Here is a 17,973-nt window from a genome sequence, read left to right on the forward strand (position 1 = left end):
TTGTATTAAAGTAGAACATTTATTTTCAGAGAAATATAATAATATTCTGTTGCTGAAAAAATCAAGGTATCAGCAAATTTATTGCTTTCTAGTTTAATATCTTTGGTACAGTTTGGACCCAGATCTGATATAATACTAAAATGCATCAAAACTTGTTTTGTCATTGTTCTTTTCGGAAGGTACTTGCATAAAGCAGTGATGCATGAAAGAAGCAGAAAAGCAGAAGAAGAAGAAGAAAAAAGGAAGAGGACAACGAAGAAGAATTTTTCTCATCGTCACTTCCTACCAAGGCTTCGCGTGGTCACGTGATGTCGTATTAGCTCGCTGACTCTGCTATGTTTGTCGTTTGTGCTAACGTTTTAGAAATGCTAAATTTCTCGCTTTTATCGGTTTATTGTCATCGATGGACGCCCTGCAGCTGCTCGAAGACCCGTTTTTATCGAGGCTTGTCGAGGAGTTTGGCCACAAAAACGCCAGCTGTCGGCCTGCATGTCACGTGACCAGCATGCGGCTGAGCGTTTGATAAAAGATGGCGTGAGCGCGGCGGAGCGAAGAGGACAACAAACCCCGAACTACTGAGCGCCGCCGAATGCGAGCCGGAGCGGCCGTTGAACTGTCAAGTAAGTTGATTCCAGCCAGGGAACTGCTCGTGTAACCATAAAGTCTGTCATTAAAGACACAAATTAATCATGGTAATACTTGACGGAAATGTTAAATTGTTTTATTCGATTTGAGGCTGTGGCAGCGGCACCGCTAGCTCGCCTCCGTTTAACGCTCTTCGTTGCTAATGTTAGCTATCGACAGCAATGACACAGTGCATGAGAGCCCCGTCAACAACATCACAACAATGCGAGGGGGTCGTTAGCTAACACAGCTACCGTGCCAGCTGCTGTGGATTAGGTTGGGAAGGACACATGTGACACCTAGGATTAAGGTTATGTTTTGTAAACTCAATGTTAGCGCTGTATAAACTTGCTACGACACCTTTCAGGAACGCGTTATGAAGATCAAGCAGTACCAACATAAGAAGCTAACGTTAGCTAAGAAGTAATTGCGTTTTAACGTTAATGGCAACATAATGTTCTCCAACGTTAAACTCAATGAGAGACAAACTTAGAAGAAAACAAAGCAAACGTCAGGTAATAAATGCATAACGTCAACACATACAGGATACAATGGGGATAACGTTAAAAACTGCTGACATTTGTGAGCACAAGCAAGTCTCCGTGGTTACCGTTTATAACATTTTTACGGTTGTGAGATTTCTGCATGAATTTTATCGCTGCACCGTGCTTGGCATTAACGTTAGTAAAGTAAGTTACCCTCTGTTAGTTTATAGATGTGTGACTCAACTGTCGTGTCACTGACACCAATGTGAAATTGTCTTTGAGTTCAGTAACTGTACGTTAGCTTTCGGTTAGTAGACGAGCTAGCACAGCTAAGCTGTGTCACCCTGGTCTAACCAGGCCAGTTTAGCTGACATGACAGTGTGCCAGGCAAGGGTTAGCTGGTGCAAATTAGATATGTTGCTTAGTGAGATGTATCAGCGCAAGTGTTTGATCCCATCATATATTGTAGGTGTTGTTTGTAGAAATAATTATTAACCAGCTGAGCTAACCAGGAATCGGGGGAAGCGACGTTGAGTCAGAGGGACCAGGAAGTTGAACATACCAAAGTAGGGCATTGCAAACACGTGTCTTGTTTTGGGTCACTTTGGAACAAGTCTCGGAGCAGACCAGGGGTGTAGACGCTGCTGTGAGAAATGGATAACTCATTTTTTCACCGTTACTCTTGATTTGGATTGAATTATCGTATCTCGAGTCGGGGTTATATTTTTCAGTTTCATTTTCTCTTTTTCAACGTGTCGTAGGAGGAGATGCGACGAGGTGAACCTTTAAATAGGTTTTATTATTTTGCTTACACGAGACTGAAAAGACTGTATGTTTGTGTTAAAGTTTAACAACAAATGTTGGTTGTTGATACGAGATTGAAAGCTGTTGCTGGTATATTTTATTCGAAAACTGGGTTTTGAATTTTCCGTCGTATTCCGTGTTTGACACCACACGTGTGCTGTAACTTGCATGTGGGTTCTAACTGGGATTTTTGGCTCATGCATTTGTTTTATGGTCACATTATGGTGTCGGTTTTCTTTTGCAAGCATGCACTGTTGTAAGTTTTTGCTCATGCTGCTGTAGATGAGGGTTAATGATTGGAATCTATAATTATTTGTGTTTGTTCATCTAGTTCATCCAATAGTTCAAGCAGAGATGAGTCTTTTTAGCAATACTCAAAGACACACACTGGACAAAAAGTAACTGTTTAGCAACAAGCAGGCAATGTATTGCAATCTCAGAGTTAAACCTTAAACTCACAAGTCTTACATTATGCTGTGAAAAGAGTTTGGTGAAAATAGCATGAGATTTTAAATCTCTTTCTTCATGTGTAGTTCTAAGGTTAAACTTACTATTGAGTCATGTCTGTGTGAATTTAGGGGGTTTGCAGTAGTTTCCTAGAGCCAGATAAAATGTCTGCACGACTTCATCTAATGTAGTTTCATGTACAATGAACTTAAGATGGACATATTCACATTCAAGAGACTGGAATCTCCAAAATTTTGATATGTTTGCTTGAAATACAAAATAAACATTTAATTTGCAATCAAAATGTATGCATATTTTATTTTCTGTTGACAAACTAAACAGTTAATCCACTAATTGTTTCACCTCTGAATGTTTTTATTGTATTTTTGTCATTGTTTTTATTTTTGAACAGATGCTGTCACTGCTGTAAGACATTTAACAGAAAGAAAAACATTTGTGTTGCAGATGGATCCTGGACAGGATTTGCTTCTCGCTGCCCTGAGTGAGAGTGGCATTTGCCCAAATGATATTGGCTTATTTGATGTTGATTCTCAGGATGTTGCACAGCCCTCTACAACCCAGCAAGTAAGATGATCTTCAGTTTTTGTTCTAGAAGTGATTAATCGATATTTTAATAATATATGTCAATGTTTTGATTTCTGTTTTTCTCTCAGTCTATCTCCATCAGTGCCCTGGATGTTGGCGTGGGGACGGAGTCAGTGGACGTGGTTCGAACTGAGCCTCCAGCTCCAGTCCCTATAGTTACTATCAGGGTGAGATTATAGAACATTAAATTCCCTTAATGATTGAAGACACAATGTAATGTTGCTGTTGATGTTGTGTATTATGGTATGTATTAAAATCCACTCTTCTCTCTGCCCAATGTCTCCAACAGCACAAACCTCAGCCATCAACCACCACGTTTGTCTTAAATCAGCTGAATCAGTTGCCGTCGCTTGGAGCTGTTGTGACCAAGCAGTCAGCCACAAACAATATCAAACATACCATAACCGTCACCAAGGTGGTCCATGTTGCTAATTCAGCCCTGCGAGGTTCTTCAACCCCCTCTTCCACAAGTACTATTCCACCTTCAGCGCCCACAGTAGTGCCTTCTAACAGAGATCAGGTACATTTCAGGAAACTGTTTCTATGCCCAAAATCTCGACAGTCTTACAGCACAGAGAAAAGCATTTCATTTGCTTGTGCTCATTATACATTATTTTAATCCCCCAATCAGATTCAGTTGAAAGACCTTCTCAGGACTGGCAATGTGAAGGGCACCGGTCTAAAGGGCAACAGTCTGATGGAGCTCATGAAGCTGAAGCCCCCACCTGACATTACTACACCAGTAGCAACAGCAACGGCCACAGGTGTTTTATTATTTAATGCTTAATGTTAGTGTTATTTTTAAATATACCCATCAGGGCTGAACAGTATCAACATCTTTACATTTTGATTAATAGCAAACACTCATGATGTTGTTTTAATCATCCCCATTTGGGGAGTCTTGTAAGATAATAATGAGGTTATAAGAACCACAGATTTCATATGAGAACCAGATTAATGAGGAAAAAGCTGCAGAGTTTGGTGTTAATTTGAGGGTTCAGCACAGGATCAGGTCCTAGCGGAGAGCATTTAGGACTTTTCGTCTGTGTTTAACCAGATGGACAGCATTGATACAAAAAAAAGAAGAAAATGTTGGCGTCTGTGTGTGTGTCTAATGATCTGCACAAAGTTCTTTTTTCCATGGTGACGTCTTAAAATTAGACAAAGAAAAGCATAAAATTCTCACTTTTTAAGAAGCTTGAACAAGTTAATGTTTGGCACTTTGCTTGAAAAATGATCTAAATGATTGTTCAATCATCATAGTTGCTGAATTATTTTCTTTCGATTGGCTAATTGATTATCAGACTAAGTGCTGCAGCTCTAAAATGCAGTGTGACATTTGGTAAATTGTGAGATGGTGGGATAGCCAACCTGATTTGGCAGTCCCCTCAGAATTCTTTGATACTAACATTTGTCATGGCTTGAGAAACTTGCACTGTAATAACACCTCAGGTCTCTGTTGGTGTTGTAGGAGAAATGAACAATGGACTCAAGAAGGAAGTATTGGGTAAAGATGCTGCCAGGATCTGGATTAATGACAGCATTAAAACACAAAACTTCTCACACTCTCTGGTAAGTGTTATAATACTGATTTCAGAAAGATGCTGAATGCTGCTAAATGTGTTGGTACTTTAAAGGCACCATTGGCAGGTTAATCTTCCTGGTTCGGGTCAGGAGATGCTTAAAGGCAGAAGAATATTGTGAGAACTCATTATATCGATCTGTCTACAGAAACCTCCAGGGATGAAGGAGGAAGATGAGCCCGAGGAGGAAGAGGAAGATGAGTTGGGCCATGCAGAAACATATGCAGAGTACATGCCAATGAAATGTAAGTATGGCTGGTGGTGTTTGTTCCATGCCAGTGTTATAGTTCAGAATACTTAGTTTTCCAGTCAGATGAAGCCACAGCAAAGAGCATTTTTCACACCACATGTTCCTGGAAACAAGTAGTCAGGATAACACTTTAGTATGTATAACATTGAGGTGGAGCCATATGTGTATGAGGCTTACATTTATTCACCTAGCCACTGTGCAGAGTGATAACAGCAGTGCACTGTGTCACCTTTGATCGCTAACACTCAGTAAATCAAACAAAGTACAGCCTGCTGTTGTTAATTGCTTGGTGACTGAGCAGTCAGTTTGTCAACACAGTAAAGGTTGGCCTGCGGCATCCTGATCCTGTGGTGGAGACCAGTTCCCTGTCCAGTGTTAGTCCTCCAGATGTGTGGTACAGACTGTCCATCCCGGAAGAAGTCATCGACAGTGGCTGCCTGTCCGCTCTGCAGCTGGAAGCAATCACATACGCAGCTCAGGTGAAAATATCTGTTTAAGTCATTTTGAAGCGAAAGCAAGAAGAAAATTAAAACTACAAAAAGTAAACGATTGTGACTTAAAAAAAACAAACTAATGAATTACTTTTTTAAAAAACACATCTTTTTAAAACTGCTTTTAATATTTGATTATATTTCCTGCACTACTCTGCACTAATATTGTGTTATGTGTCTAGTTCTTTTTTTTTTTTTTTGCTGATTTCGTTTTTTATGTATCTTACAAAAAGTGCTCCATCAATAGAATATATTATAATGAAATGCTTTTATTTTTTGACTGCAACTAGACTAAAACTAACTAATCAGCTAAATCTAAAATACATTTTAGAGTGAGGCTAACGCTACAGGAAGGCATGTGACGTCTTGTTTTTTTAATCATGCTTTTCTTGTCCCGATGTACCACAGCAACATGAGACATTCCTCCCCAGTGGTGATCGAGCCGCCTATTTGATTGGTGATGGAGCTGGTGTGGGGAAAGGCCGGACCATTGCAGGTGTCATCTATGAGAATTACCTTTTGGGCAGGAAGAGATCACTTTGGTAAATACCCAAAATGCCTTGCCTTATATTTAACACAGGGAATTACAAACTGTTGCCTTTCAAATAATGTGCCAATGACGTCACCTCGACCGTTTTACCTCTTCTGACATATTCTTCTTTTTTTATTCCAGGTTTAGTGTCTCAAATGACTTGAAGTATGACGCTGAACGGGATTTAAGGGATATAGGAGCCAAAAACATCCAGGTTCACTCACTGAACAAGGTAAAATATTTTGATGATACATAGATGAAAACAGTAAGAAGTGTTTACTGGCTTCTCATAATGTCAAAGTGTGACTCAATTCCTCTTTTGCATTTTCAGTTCAAATATGGCAAAATCTCCTCAAAACACAACGGGAGTGTGAAGAAAGGTGTGATATTCGCCACCTACTCTTCCTTGATAGGAGAGAGCCAATCAGGAGGGAAGTACAAGACCAGATTTCAGCAGCTTCTCCACTGGTGTGGGGAGGACTTTGATGGAGTCGTATCCTTTCAGAGGGCGATCAGCTAGTAGAATAGATGCTCTCAGGAAATAATGACTGCTTTGTTATATTAAAATTATACATGGTGGTCTTAGCTGCATCGACGGGCCTTTTCAGACCATCTTCTTTTTAGAAATGCGGTGGCTCTCCTTGACCAGCTGTCTTTAGATTGTCTATGACGAGTGTCACAAAGCCAAAAATGTGTGTCCAATCGGATCATCCAAACCTACAAAGACTGGGCTTGCAGTGCTGGAACTGCAGAACAAACTCCCCAAGGCTCGGGTTGTGTATGCAAGTGCTACAGGTTAGTAGACCTCATTCAAAAAGCAGACTTAATTTGAGCAGTTTGGCAGTCTAAACTGAGGTTCCCTTTTTTTTATGTAGGTGCCTCTGAACCACGAAATATGGCCTACATGAATCGGCTGGGCATCTGGGGCCACAAAACACCTTTCAAAGAGTTTGGCAACTTCATCCAAGCGGTCGAGCGCAGGTAAACATTTCTTTTTGCAGGTTACACAAATGTTTATAAAAGAAAAACAAATGTCTGTAGGCCTGACAGGTGGTGAGTGGAAAGTGTCCTAACATGTGTGTCCCCCCCTCAATTTCAGAGGTGTAGGTGCCATGGAGATAGTTGCTATGGACATGAAACTTAGGGGGATGTACATCGCAAGACAGTTGAGTTTCACGGGTGTGACTTTCAAGATTGAGGAGGTTCCCCTGACTCAGAAATATATTCACATGTACAACAAGTCAGTGAGACTGGTAAGCACATAACAAATAAGCATATAGGAATGCATTATGGTGCATATTGCTACGATTCTTTTATTTGCAGTTAATAAATTACGCTCTCCTGCTTCTCCCAGTGGGTGAGTGCACGTGAGAAGTTCCAGCAGGCTGCGAACCTCATGGATGCAGAGCAGCGCATGAAGAAGTCCATGTGGGGCCAGTTCTGGTCTGCTCACCAGAGGTTCTTCAAATACCTCTGCATTGCCTCCAAAGTCCGCAGAGTGGTCCAGCTGGCCAGAGAGGAGGTCCAGAATGGAAAGGTGAGTCTACTCTTGAATTATAACTGTACTTAGGTCAGCACAATTGAATGGAATTAAGATGAATTCTGCTGTGTGAGCATCAACAAATGACAAGCTACTCTGTGATACACAACAGGAAGTGGGGGTAGCACATAGATGTGTGAGAGGCGGGAGTAAAATCTGGTGAAATAAAAAGATCTTAGGAAAAAAGAGCATGTCAGAATCATGGAGACTCAGTGTTTGTGAGGAACAACAAATAGATTTATTAACCTTCAGCTCAGCCAAAAACACTTTGCTTGTGCTGTAAAATCGGTTCCACAGTCTGCTGCTTGAAACTGTAGTGAAAGAAGACTTATTTCCTAAATTAACCAAAGATACTCGGGTCGGCCCCGCAAAACAACGGATTAATTCTCTGCTGGACAAAAACTATTCAGTGCTTTCCCGAAACTATTCATGTTTTACCATCTGCTGTAATGTTACACACCTACAACAATAACTTGCTCAGTGGAATCCTCAGTGCATAAAATAGTGACCGGCTGTTTGCTCTGCAGTGTGTGGTGATAGGTCTTCAGTCCACTGGAGAAGCAAGAACACTCGAGGCGTTGGAGGAAGGAGGAGGAGAGCTCAATGACTTTGTGTCAACTGCAAAGTATGGACTGACAAAAGATGATTTCTCTCACATAATTCAAACAGGATAATGTCTGTGTCACTGTAATGGCATGTGTTTGTTGTAGAGGTGTGCTGCAGTCCCTGATTGAGAAGCACTTTCCAGCCCCTGACAGACAGAAGCTTTATAGCCTGTTAGGAATCGACCTCTCAGCCAAGAAGACGCCCTCTCCCAGTGACACTGCAGCACAGCCAGAGCAGAAGGGCAAGAAAAGGAAAGGTAATAAAGCTTCGTCGCTAATGCTGAATAGCTTTAACTGATTAAAACCAATGCTAGCATTCACCCTCCCAGAAGAATCCAGGAAATAACAGCTGTCTTTGTCATAAACAAAGCCTTTTGTCTCAGAATTATGTGCCGTTCAAACATTTTTCTTCATTCTCTGATCATCTCTCCAGGTCCAGAGGTCAAAAAGCAGCAGAAAAAGAAGCCTCGCAAGCACGGTGGATTGTCAGGTACCAGCTCAGAGGAGAGCCAGTCAGAGGAGTCGGACAAAGACTCTGGTAAAGACTGCGACAGTGACGACAGCTTCAAATCTGTCAGCTCGGCAGATGAAGACGACGACTTCAACCCATTCAGAGATGAGTCTGATGACGACGCGGAAGATGGTGAGGCTTCTGAGGCTGGTTGGAGAAGCTGAATTAAGACCATTTCTGTCTAATTCAGTGTTTACAGCAAACATTATGTCTTCCTTTGCCTTAGATCCTTGGCTAATCAGAAAGGAACCAAAGAAAGGAAAAGAGAAGAAGAAAAAGAGAAGGAAGAGTATTGATCCAGACTCCATTCAAAGTGCCTTGTTAGCCTCTGGGCTGGGCTCTACCAGGCCTGCTTTCACTGCCTCTGTTAACCCATCCAGCACCCCTGCCACAGGTAACCAAGCTACCACAGGGCAAAGCAGAATTGCACCACTCTGATTTTGCCTTTTGAGGGTTAATGAATGTTGTGTTTTTGTTCATTAGTCAAGGCAGAGATTCAGGACAGCTGCATTACAAGTCATGACGCAGTGGAACATGCCCAGAAAATGAAGAGAGATCTGCTGGAAAAACTCGAGGAGCTAGCTGAGGAGCTACCTCCCAACACTCTGGACGAGCTAATAGATGAACTCGGAGGACCCGACAATGTAGCTGAGGTATATAAGTAGTGGTAGTAGTAGTTTCTGTTTTTAAGAGCTGGCTCAGTGTTTGATTTGTGTCTTAACTCACTTTACTGTGTCTTCTGCTGTGCTTCAGATGACTGGCCGTAAAGGTCGTGTGGTCAGTAACGACGATGGCACCATCACCTACGAATCTCGCTCTGAGCTCGACGTCCCAGTGGAAATCCTCAATCTCACAGAGAAGCAGAGGTTCATGGATGGAGAGAAGGTAAACACAAAGATATTGTGGAAACGGGGACACGTGTCAGGTTTGGTCCTCCAATAACTGAATCAGGAGTTTGGCAGCACTGCTTTAAGGTGCTTTCACCATCATAGTTTAGTACTTTTGTTCTGAACAAAGGAAACCACTTGATCTCATGTTATGGATGAAAAAAGTCATCTACTGTAATACTGTAGTGGTGTGGTCACTATGTTCATCCACTCTCTAATATGAAACTGCCAAAATATGAGTGGGACACAAGCGCAACACATGTGTTTGGCTCTTTTTCACTTCCTGATAAATAGGGGAAATGTGTATGTTGCATATATCACTCACAGGTCACTTCCTTGTGAGTTCACAACCAGAGAATTGATTTCATTGTCACATCCCTGCTGTCTCATACCTACCTGGTTCGTCTCCTTCGCTCTCACACAACAAAGGAATAGAACCAGAGTCCTCCTGGCAGCAGCTTTTTCAGGCTGTCACAAGTCTGGTTGTTTCATCCACAGTTTAATTGACAGTTGAAGCAAAGTGAACATGCAAACGTTTGCAGGTTCAGTGTGAAAGCACCTTTAGTGGTAACAAACTAATTTGCTTTACTCAATGGTTCAGCGCCCAGGCTCATAATTGCTGTGTCCCCCAGAGTAATTTAATTTGCTTCTGGTTGAGCTAAAACTTTGGACCGACAGACTTTCAGAAATATCATTCCACTTTTTCATGTGAAACGTACTCTTAATTGTCTTTGTCTTCAACCAGAACATTGCCATCATCTCAGAAGCTGCCAGCTCAGGTATTTCCCTGCAGGCCGATCGTCGAGTGAAGAACCAGCGGCGGAGAGTCCACATGACGCTCGAGCTGCCGTGGAGTGCAGACAGAGCTATACAGCAGTTCGGTCAGTAGATATTAACCCTTTGGGACATGAAGACAAAACCAACCCGAGTGCCAGTCACAATGAATCCTGCAGTTTGGGCTTTTTTCATGTCATATACTTGAAACAACAACATGTACCAAACTGTCTGCTCTTGTTTGGTCACAGGGAGAACTCACAGGTCAAACCAGGTCACAGCACCAGAATATGTCTTCCTCATATCGGAACTTGCAGGAGAGCAGAGATTCGCATCCATTGTTGCCAAAAGGCTAGAAAGCCTGGTATGGACTAACTGAATGTATATCAATGGATTTTTCTTTTTTTTTATAGGAAGTTTTCATGTTAACTGTGAATGTTAAATCTTTGTGTTACAGGGTGCTCTCACTCACGGAGACAGAAGAGCAACAGAAACTCGAGATCTCAGCAGGTTTAATTTTGACAACAAAGTAAGTGCATCGGGAATTTGTCTCAAGTTCTCGCTGTTTTCATTTTTTGCCAGTGGCTCACTCTTGTTTTTCTTTGCTACAGTACGGCAGAAACGCTCTGGAAATCGTGATGAAGTCGATCGTAAAGCTCGATGCTCCGTTAGTGTCTCCACCCTCTGACTTTAAAGGAGATTTCTTCAAAGGTGTGACTCGTACTGCATTACCTTATCGATTTCTGCATTTTTTTTTTTTCTTTCCTGATCGATGCTTCTTCTCTGTGGCTCTGAGTAATAACAGTATTTTTCTCCCGTAGAAATTCAGGGAGGATTAATAGGCGTGGGCCTTATAAATGTGGAGGACAGATCCGGCACACTGTCACTGGACAAAGGTCATTTTTAATTATTTAAAGGATTTTCATTGTAGCTATTAAATGTGTGTAAAGCTTTGTGGAAATATTCACATAATGAATGTAATGTACGCACTTTGTTACTGCCATAGACTACAACAACATCGGGAAGTTCCTGAACCGTATTTTGGGTATGGAGGTCCAGCAGCAGAATGCCTTGTTCCAGTACTTTGCTGACACATTGGGAGCAGTGATCCAAGAAGCCAAGAAGAATGGCAGATATGACATGGGCATTCTTGGTAAGATGGTCATTATTCTTTATTTCATCATTCAACCACTTTCTCAAATACAGAAGCAAAGCTGGGACAGAAGGCCTTTTGTTTACTATGTTAAATTATTCAAAGTGCATTCCTCTATGAGAGAGTCAGTTGAGTCATAATGGTCTGTCTGCCCTGGATGTTGGATCTAAGTACCTCACTGGATCTGAAAGGTCTCAAATGTTGGTATAAATCTTTCCCTCCCTGCCCTCCATCAGATCTTGGCTCTGGTGATGAGAAGGTGAAGAAGGTGGACTGCAGGAAATTCCTAACACCGGGCTACACCACATCAGGACACGTGGAACTCTACACAGTATGTTCATGTTGACCTCCTCCTACCCTTTCGGATACAGTTGGGTCCCAGCGACATTACCTGACTTTGCTTCCGTGTGTCTCTTTTCACAGGTGAGTGTGGAGAGAGGAATGTCGTGGGAGGAGGCGACGCATGCATGGGCAGAACAGAACGGACCAGATGATGGCTTCTATGTACAGGTATGGGAAGGTTGAGGGCATTTCTCACTTTAAAGAAAAAGCTCTGGACAGACTAAAAAGACTTCCTAGCAAAAGCTGATTTGACTGTCTTAAATGGAGATTTGCTGGAACAGGATTAAGACTTTATCTCCACCTTTTGATAGTAGCAGAATTTGCATCAGGATGGCCTGTACTGGCACAAAAGTGGGTCAAAAGATCATCCTGCAACATACAGGAAGCCCATTGATTATTATTATAGAGGGCACTTTTATAAATGATAGGTAGTGATCAGTAGGAACTAGTTATCTGAAGTATATCAACAACCCAACGTGCAGTGCAGAAAAATGTTGTTCCAGCAGAAACCTTTTGTGTTTTTAGTATACACATCTCAGATTTGTTATTTGAGTGCAGTAGTAGTACTCTGGACAGCGTCTAGCATTTCATCCATGTCATTTTAATCTCCCGTAGTAGAGTATTGCTCCTCCATAAAGTTGGGGGTCTTGCAGATTTAAAGGAGATTAGAGTTGGTACAGCAGAGATATCCTGACTTTTAGTCACTAGTATGGTTTACACTCCAAAAAGCACTGGATTCTACATTTCCCATAATCCAACTCAATGGCATCTTTCATTGGACCCTCCTTGACAGGTATATGCCCACATCTTTCAAACTTACTGTCCCCAGTTTGCAATGCAGGGATTCTGAGGTTATTAAATTGTAGTCTCCAAGTCCAAGTTGGAATTAATATTTGTCAGACTTGACAAAGCGCCTCCACAGAAGACAGGATACGACTGTTTCACAGGATGAGTAAAAGTGTCCACGACGAGGAAGCAGATCTGCATGCGTAAAATCGGGCGAGTGCACTAACGTGTATTTCATTTGCAGACGAGGAACAATAAGAAAACAGCCATACTGGTCAAAGAGGTGAACACCAAGAAGAGGCTCTTCCTGGTGTACCGGCCGAACACCGGCAGACAGCTCAAACTCGAGACGTACACAGACATCAAGAAGAAGTTTAAAAAGGTTACGTGATGTGCTTTTATTGAAGTTGCTAATAAACGAACGCTTAATCATTAATGTGGTGAATCATGATGTTTTTTCCTCTGTCAGGTCTTATCAGAAGATGCCAAGCAGCACTGGACCGACCAGTACAAGTCATCTGCACAAATCTGCTCTCATGCATATTGGTATGTGCACTTCAGAGCTCTATTTTAAAAGTCTGGTCTTTTTATATTCTTTTTATATTTTTCTCACTGTCAACACTGAATGTGTCTATTAATATTATGGTGTATCAGAGCCTGGTGCACCGTCCTGCTGCCTCAAGTACTAACAAGCTTGAAGTATATTTGCGTCCATCTTCTGCTGAAAATGGTCCTCACTCCTGCTGTTTGTCTGCTACTCTGCCCACAGGCGGGGGAACTGTAAGAAGGCGTCAGTCGGCCTGCAGTGTGAAGTTGGTCTTCGGTGCAGGACGTACTACGTTCTGTGCGGCTCGGTGCTCAGTGTGTGGAACGAGGTGGAGGTAGTGCTGACTCCACTCAGTGGAACCAATGTAAAGGTGCAGATTGTGCGCCTCAGAACAGAAGATGGACAGAGGATAGTTGGTAAGTTGAAGAGCCGCAACCTTAGAGGAATAGTTTGACCTTTTGTGAAAGACGCTTAGTTTTCTTGCTGAGAGTTGGATGAGAAGATCAATCTTATCTCTAAATCCTCATCGTCCCCTTTGGGTCATAAAGCCACACTGAGCTCCCTCCGTCACTCCCCATCCAAGGCAACATGTTCAGGACGTCTGCAGGTCTTACACTAAACCATTTTATTCAGTCTCCTCTGAAAAGCCTCTGAGGGTATTGAACTCTTGCTGTGAGCAGTAATGTGAATCTTGTTTTTCACATTGCAAGCTGTTGGGTGATGTTATCCATCTATGAACTAGAAGAGAGGTTGTTGTGACAGTGGATTGTGCTGCACGAGGCTGTTCAGTATCCTTTTGAACTTAAATGAGCAACTTTTAACTTGTTAATCCATCCATTTTATGCAGTTGATGAGGGTCCAGGTTGTATTAATGAATGCCACTGTCAGGAATTATTGTTATACTGAAAATGGGATAAAATATAGTACAGTATTCACCATACTTGGGTTGTGAAACTGGTATTAAACTGTGTTGTATGTGTTAATAGAAAGGTCTTAAAACTCGTGGCTCGCTCCTCCGTCACAGTTGTATGTCAGGTCATTTTTGGGTCTCCCAGATTTTCTTTCCCTCAGTGCAACCTTTGGGATGAAATCCTCCTCTGTTCCAAACACCTGGCCCAGCCATCACAGTCGCCTCTTGCTTTATTTCAGTGATGATGTTCTTGCTTTTGGTTTGGGTGCAGCCTTCTCATGCATCCAGTATGTAATACCTCATTCCTTCTCCTGTTAGCTCTGGTTTCCCACCTTTCAGAACCGAATATTAGGATGGATAATATGTCACTGTCATATTTTAGACTGTATTGCCTTGAGGAAAACGTGGTCATTGCCTTCCCCCCGCTCGGATCTTGACGTCTGTCTTTGTCCCACTGTCCTTCCTGATGAGGCTGCTGGAATAAGTGAAGTTCTTTCCAAACTGAAGTGGCTCAGCATGTATTAATACTGATGATGGATACCACTCTCACGTCTGTCTGTTTAAATAGCACAAAGACTGGAACCAGAGCCAGGCTAACATCTTAAGCTCACTGATCAACACATTATATCTTGTTAATTAGTGAGCTTTAGGAGTTAAATCTTGCTTGATTAATCTGACAAGAACTGAAGTGTAAAAATAAGTTGTAAATGTATTTTGTGGAACATTTCAGCTTCATATTTCCTGTACAGACATGAGAGCGGTATTGATCCTCTCCCCTCTCTCTCGGAGCAAAGTGAATCAACGTAATTCCCAAAATGTTGAACCCGTTTCTTTTAATACTGAATGTGCCACAAAGTCGACACCTTTGCTCTCACGGGCTCATGGTTCATTCTAAACCCTTTATTTCTTCACAGGACTGATCATTCCAGCGAACTGTGTGTCTGCACTAATTAACAAGCTCTCAACGTCGGACCAGTGCCAGCAGCTCGCTGTGCAGGAGCAGCAGAAGCGGCAGCAGCTCCACCCCCAAAGTCTCAGTCATGCACCCAGCACATAGTCTGGGGTGGACTACTCGGCTTCATGGGTGTTGATCCCATCTCCACCCCCTCAAGCCTGAAGGGATCGGACTCATCAGTCGCTATCTCTGCACTGCAGGCTCCAGGACCGCTGTCCCCCTTGTTCTGCACCCTCACACCCCCTCAGATGTAAAGAAGTGGTTGTACAGAGTAAAGATTTCAGGGTTTTTCTTTTCTGTTTCCTTTTTTTTTAAATCTCCAGAGACTCTTGTTTTCACCTAGAGAGATTTGATGGGTGATGTTTTGTCCTCTGACATTCAGAGTGAAAAGATTTGGAATATTTGATCGAGACTGAGTTGAAACCCAGAGGGCATGTTGGCCTGTGAGTCATCCACGCCTCACCCATGCTTTATGCTGTTCAGTCCGGACTACCTGGTATGAAGCAAAGACTTCTTGGTTCAGGCCAAAGGTGGATGAGACAAAGACCACTGTGTCTTTGAAAGTCTGAGGGCTGCTTTGATCCATTCAAGTGGGCATTTAATGCTAAACTGCAATCTGATATTAATATATGATGAAAACTATCAGTTTATTGCTCCTCAGACATTATTCAGTACTAATAAAGAGAACAAAACAGTTCTTTGAAGTAGAGAAAGTGATGCAGAATATTAGTCCAGTTAAATACAGGAAACCTGACATGTGCTAAATTTCTGATTCCCTGCAGCAAAAAGCCCAAAATATCTTAATTGTCAGGATCCACTAGCATCATAATCACAGACCAGTTTGTTTTTTACTCATCTTTGTTTTGCACATGGGTCTCAAATTGACCCCAGGTCCTTGGTTCCTTTAATTCCGGATTTGTTCCTCTTTGTCCATCATGTGGCATTAGAGGATAGATTCACAACTCACCAAAAAAGCCTGGTGTCGCTCTGAACATCAGAACAGGTTTTTCTTGCTGTAATCTTTCCTCCTGTTCGTACTGGCCCTGAAGAGATCCATTCCTAATGTGCTTTCAAAGGACAAGATAGAGAATGAAACCACAGCCCTCTGTTTGTGTAAGCATGGAGGCCGCGATGAGTCGATATCCTCCAAAGTTACCGTCTTTTCAGTGCTAAACTCCCTTTATGTGTCTCCCTGTTTAGCTGCAGTAGGACAGGAACTGAACTCTTGATTTGGCTCAGTCTGCTGAAGCCTCAGATTCATTTTGGTTAAACTTTTGAATTAAGGCCTGTGGGTTTCACACCCATCACTTCCACTGAAAGCACTCTTTTAATTGTTGGTTTGAACAAGAAGAATGATTGTAGCAATCCAAACCTGTTTCGGAGTTTTAAGACTGACTTGACAAAGTGTGAACTGAAACCGTTAACAGCCGGGAGTTTTTCACATGTTGCTTTGTGTCAGTACAAATAGCTGCTGTAGTCGGGCACCTTTTACAAAGCACAGACAAGACTGCGGTGAAAGATTTGCTCATTTTAGTGTCGGCCGTTCACTGGTTTCTGTTCATTAAAGTAGGAAAAAGTTTCCCAAAGATGAATACTGAAGCTGTAAAAAAAAAAAAAATAAAATGTGAGGAATGAGTTCAGATTGTGTTATCAACAAACCAAACTTTCAACACACTGGATTCATCACATTACTCCAAGTCTCCCTATTCAACAGTACAGTACGTGGTTTATGACACACAATGTAGTTATAAAGAGAAGGACTCTACCGATAACTACAGTTTCTCCTGTAAACACGTCTTGTTTCAACTGTTTCACTTCATTGGCATTAATGTCATCATACAGCAGCATCCAGTCATGGAGTCACAGCTGTCAGATATATTAATAAACACTTCACACGCTGGCTGGACTAACTGTCATTCAAAGGAGAGGAAAGAGAAACTTTAATCCAGAGCAAAGGAGTCGTGAGAAAAGTGAGATGCATGTTCATGACAAAGACCATCACTTTTTTTTATTTTCAGACTGGTTTCAGATCAGTGTTCAGACGTTACTTTTTTATTTTGTCGCTTTTTTAAATGGAATTCTGCTCAGGGGTTAAACTCGTACAAAGACCCTCTTTGAAAAACAAAACAAAGAAAATCTTTAGAGTTTTATCTGAAATGCATGACCATAACACGAATGCTCCTTCTATACCTCTATTCAGTAACGTTGCTCTGTGGTCGGCTGTATTTACAGCTCGCGTCCTCATGTGTACGTGTTTCGAACACGTCTCTCTTATTCCTCTGCTTTCTCCAGCCGAGTTGTAATTAAAATGGACGATTGCTTCTGTTGAATAGAGAATCTGTTCTAGCTACACTAGATCTGCACTGGAAGGGACAGACCGGAGTGTGGAGACATGAGCTGTCCCCGTAGCGGACGATTAAAGATGCTCAGACACATCCTCATCCTGTGGATTAGTTCATGTTATTTAGTGTGTTTTCTCCTCTGTCCTTGATCGATGCATTTAAAAACGAGTGAAATAGGAAGAAGTCTTTGTATCATACCGATGTGCATTTTGTACACTTTGTAAAAGGATCAGAACTGAAATTCTTCATGCAGAACATCTCAGCTGTTGGACAGAACTGGGGGAGACTTTCCTGAAAAGGTCTGCGCTCTCATTCCAAGTCACATCTTTTAACTTGAATGTCCACCATTGCATAAGCCAACAGCACGTTTTTATTTTGTCTTTTGAGATGTTGTGTTCTCGGGCTGCCGACTTGGTAACGTGGTGTTTTGGATGCTGTGCAGCGTCGCAGCTGATCTGCTCCTCTGAAGTCGAAACACTTGAAGGACTTCCCCCCCTTTCATCGTTGCACGAGTTGCACTACTGACAGAGTTGTACAAATATTCATCATGTCCTGTACATGAATGAGTGCAATGCTCAATAAAGCTTGGTATACTTCTACCTTGTAGTACTGTTACATACTGACAGACATAGAAGCTGTGCATCTTTATAAAAATGTTTCACAAACTGGGACAAAATGGAATAATTTTCATCAGTGTTACTTGTGTGTCACTGAGGTGGAATTTATGCCATTTCTTTTATATTTTCAATGATATCAAGCCCCCTTTGTCACTGGATTTCCAAAACCAGAGGTCAGATTC

At 42.0% G+C, this 17,973-nt stretch overlaps 1 protein-coding gene across 3 annotated transcripts; it reads left to right on the forward strand.

Moving 5' to 3' along the window:
- The first annotated feature begins 297 nt into the window (after positions 1 to 297).
- On the forward strand, positions 298 to 17,773 carry sbno1 (strawberry notch homolog 1 (Drosophila)). Of its 3 annotated transcripts, none has more exons than XM_041960062.1 (33): positions 298 to 620; positions 2,826 to 2,945; positions 3,035 to 3,133; positions 3,256 to 3,486; positions 3,598 to 3,730; positions 4,438 to 4,538; positions 4,698 to 4,794; positions 5,118 to 5,278; positions 5,699 to 5,832; positions 5,964 to 6,054; positions 6,154 to 6,315; positions 6,482 to 6,617; positions 6,698 to 6,803; positions 6,922 to 7,075; positions 7,177 to 7,359; positions 7,890 to 7,987; positions 8,073 to 8,224; positions 8,401 to 8,610; positions 8,705 to 8,872; positions 8,962 to 9,131; positions 9,232 to 9,363; positions 10,111 to 10,246; positions 10,391 to 10,503; positions 10,597 to 10,668; positions 10,751 to 10,850; positions 10,961 to 11,035; positions 11,146 to 11,292; positions 11,529 to 11,623; positions 11,716 to 11,802; positions 12,665 to 12,802; positions 12,890 to 12,966; positions 13,190 to 13,383; positions 14,792 to 17,773. In XM_041960062.1, exons 2-33 carry the CDS (start codon positions 2,826 to 2,828, stop codon positions 14,932 to 14,934), a joined length of 4,215 nt encoding a protein of 1,404 aa, XP_041815996.1. In that variant the 5' UTR covers positions 298 to 620; the 3' UTR covers positions 14,935 to 17,773. The 3 variants fall into 3 exon arrangements, with proteins under 3 accessions (XP_041815996.1, XP_041815998.1, XP_041815997.1); XM_041960064.1 differs by lacking the exon at positions 298 to 620 and adding an exon at positions 1,121 to 1,139; XM_041960063.1 differs by lacking the exon at positions 298 to 620 and adding an exon at positions 1,743 to 1,886.
- The last annotated feature ends 200 nt before the right edge of the window (positions 17,774 to 17,973 follow it).

This window comes from Chelmon rostratus, chromosome 19 (assembly GCF_017976325.1).
Source record: "Chelmon rostratus isolate fCheRos1 chromosome 19, fCheRos1.pri, whole genome shotgun sequence".
Lineage (NCBI taxonomy): Eukaryota > Metazoa > Chordata > Actinopteri > Chaetodontiformes > Chaetodontidae > Chelmon > Chelmon rostratus.

What these genes read in the sequence shown, in the direction of transcription:
- sbno1 (XM_041960062.1), top strand. Translation starts at nt 2,826, where the DNA reads ATGGATCCTGGACAGGATTTGCTTCTCGCTGCCCTGAGTGAGAGTGGC. An exon ending in GACCCGACAATGTAGCTGAG is followed by an intron (nt 9,132 to 9,231) that starts GTATATAAGTAG and finishes GCTGTGCTTCAG; the next exon opens with ATGACTGGCCGTAAAGGTCG. An exon ending in CCAAAAGGCTAGAAAGCCTG is followed by an intron (nt 10,504 to 10,596) that starts GTATGGACTAAC and finishes TTTGTGTTACAG; the next exon opens with GGTGCTCTCACTCACGGAGA.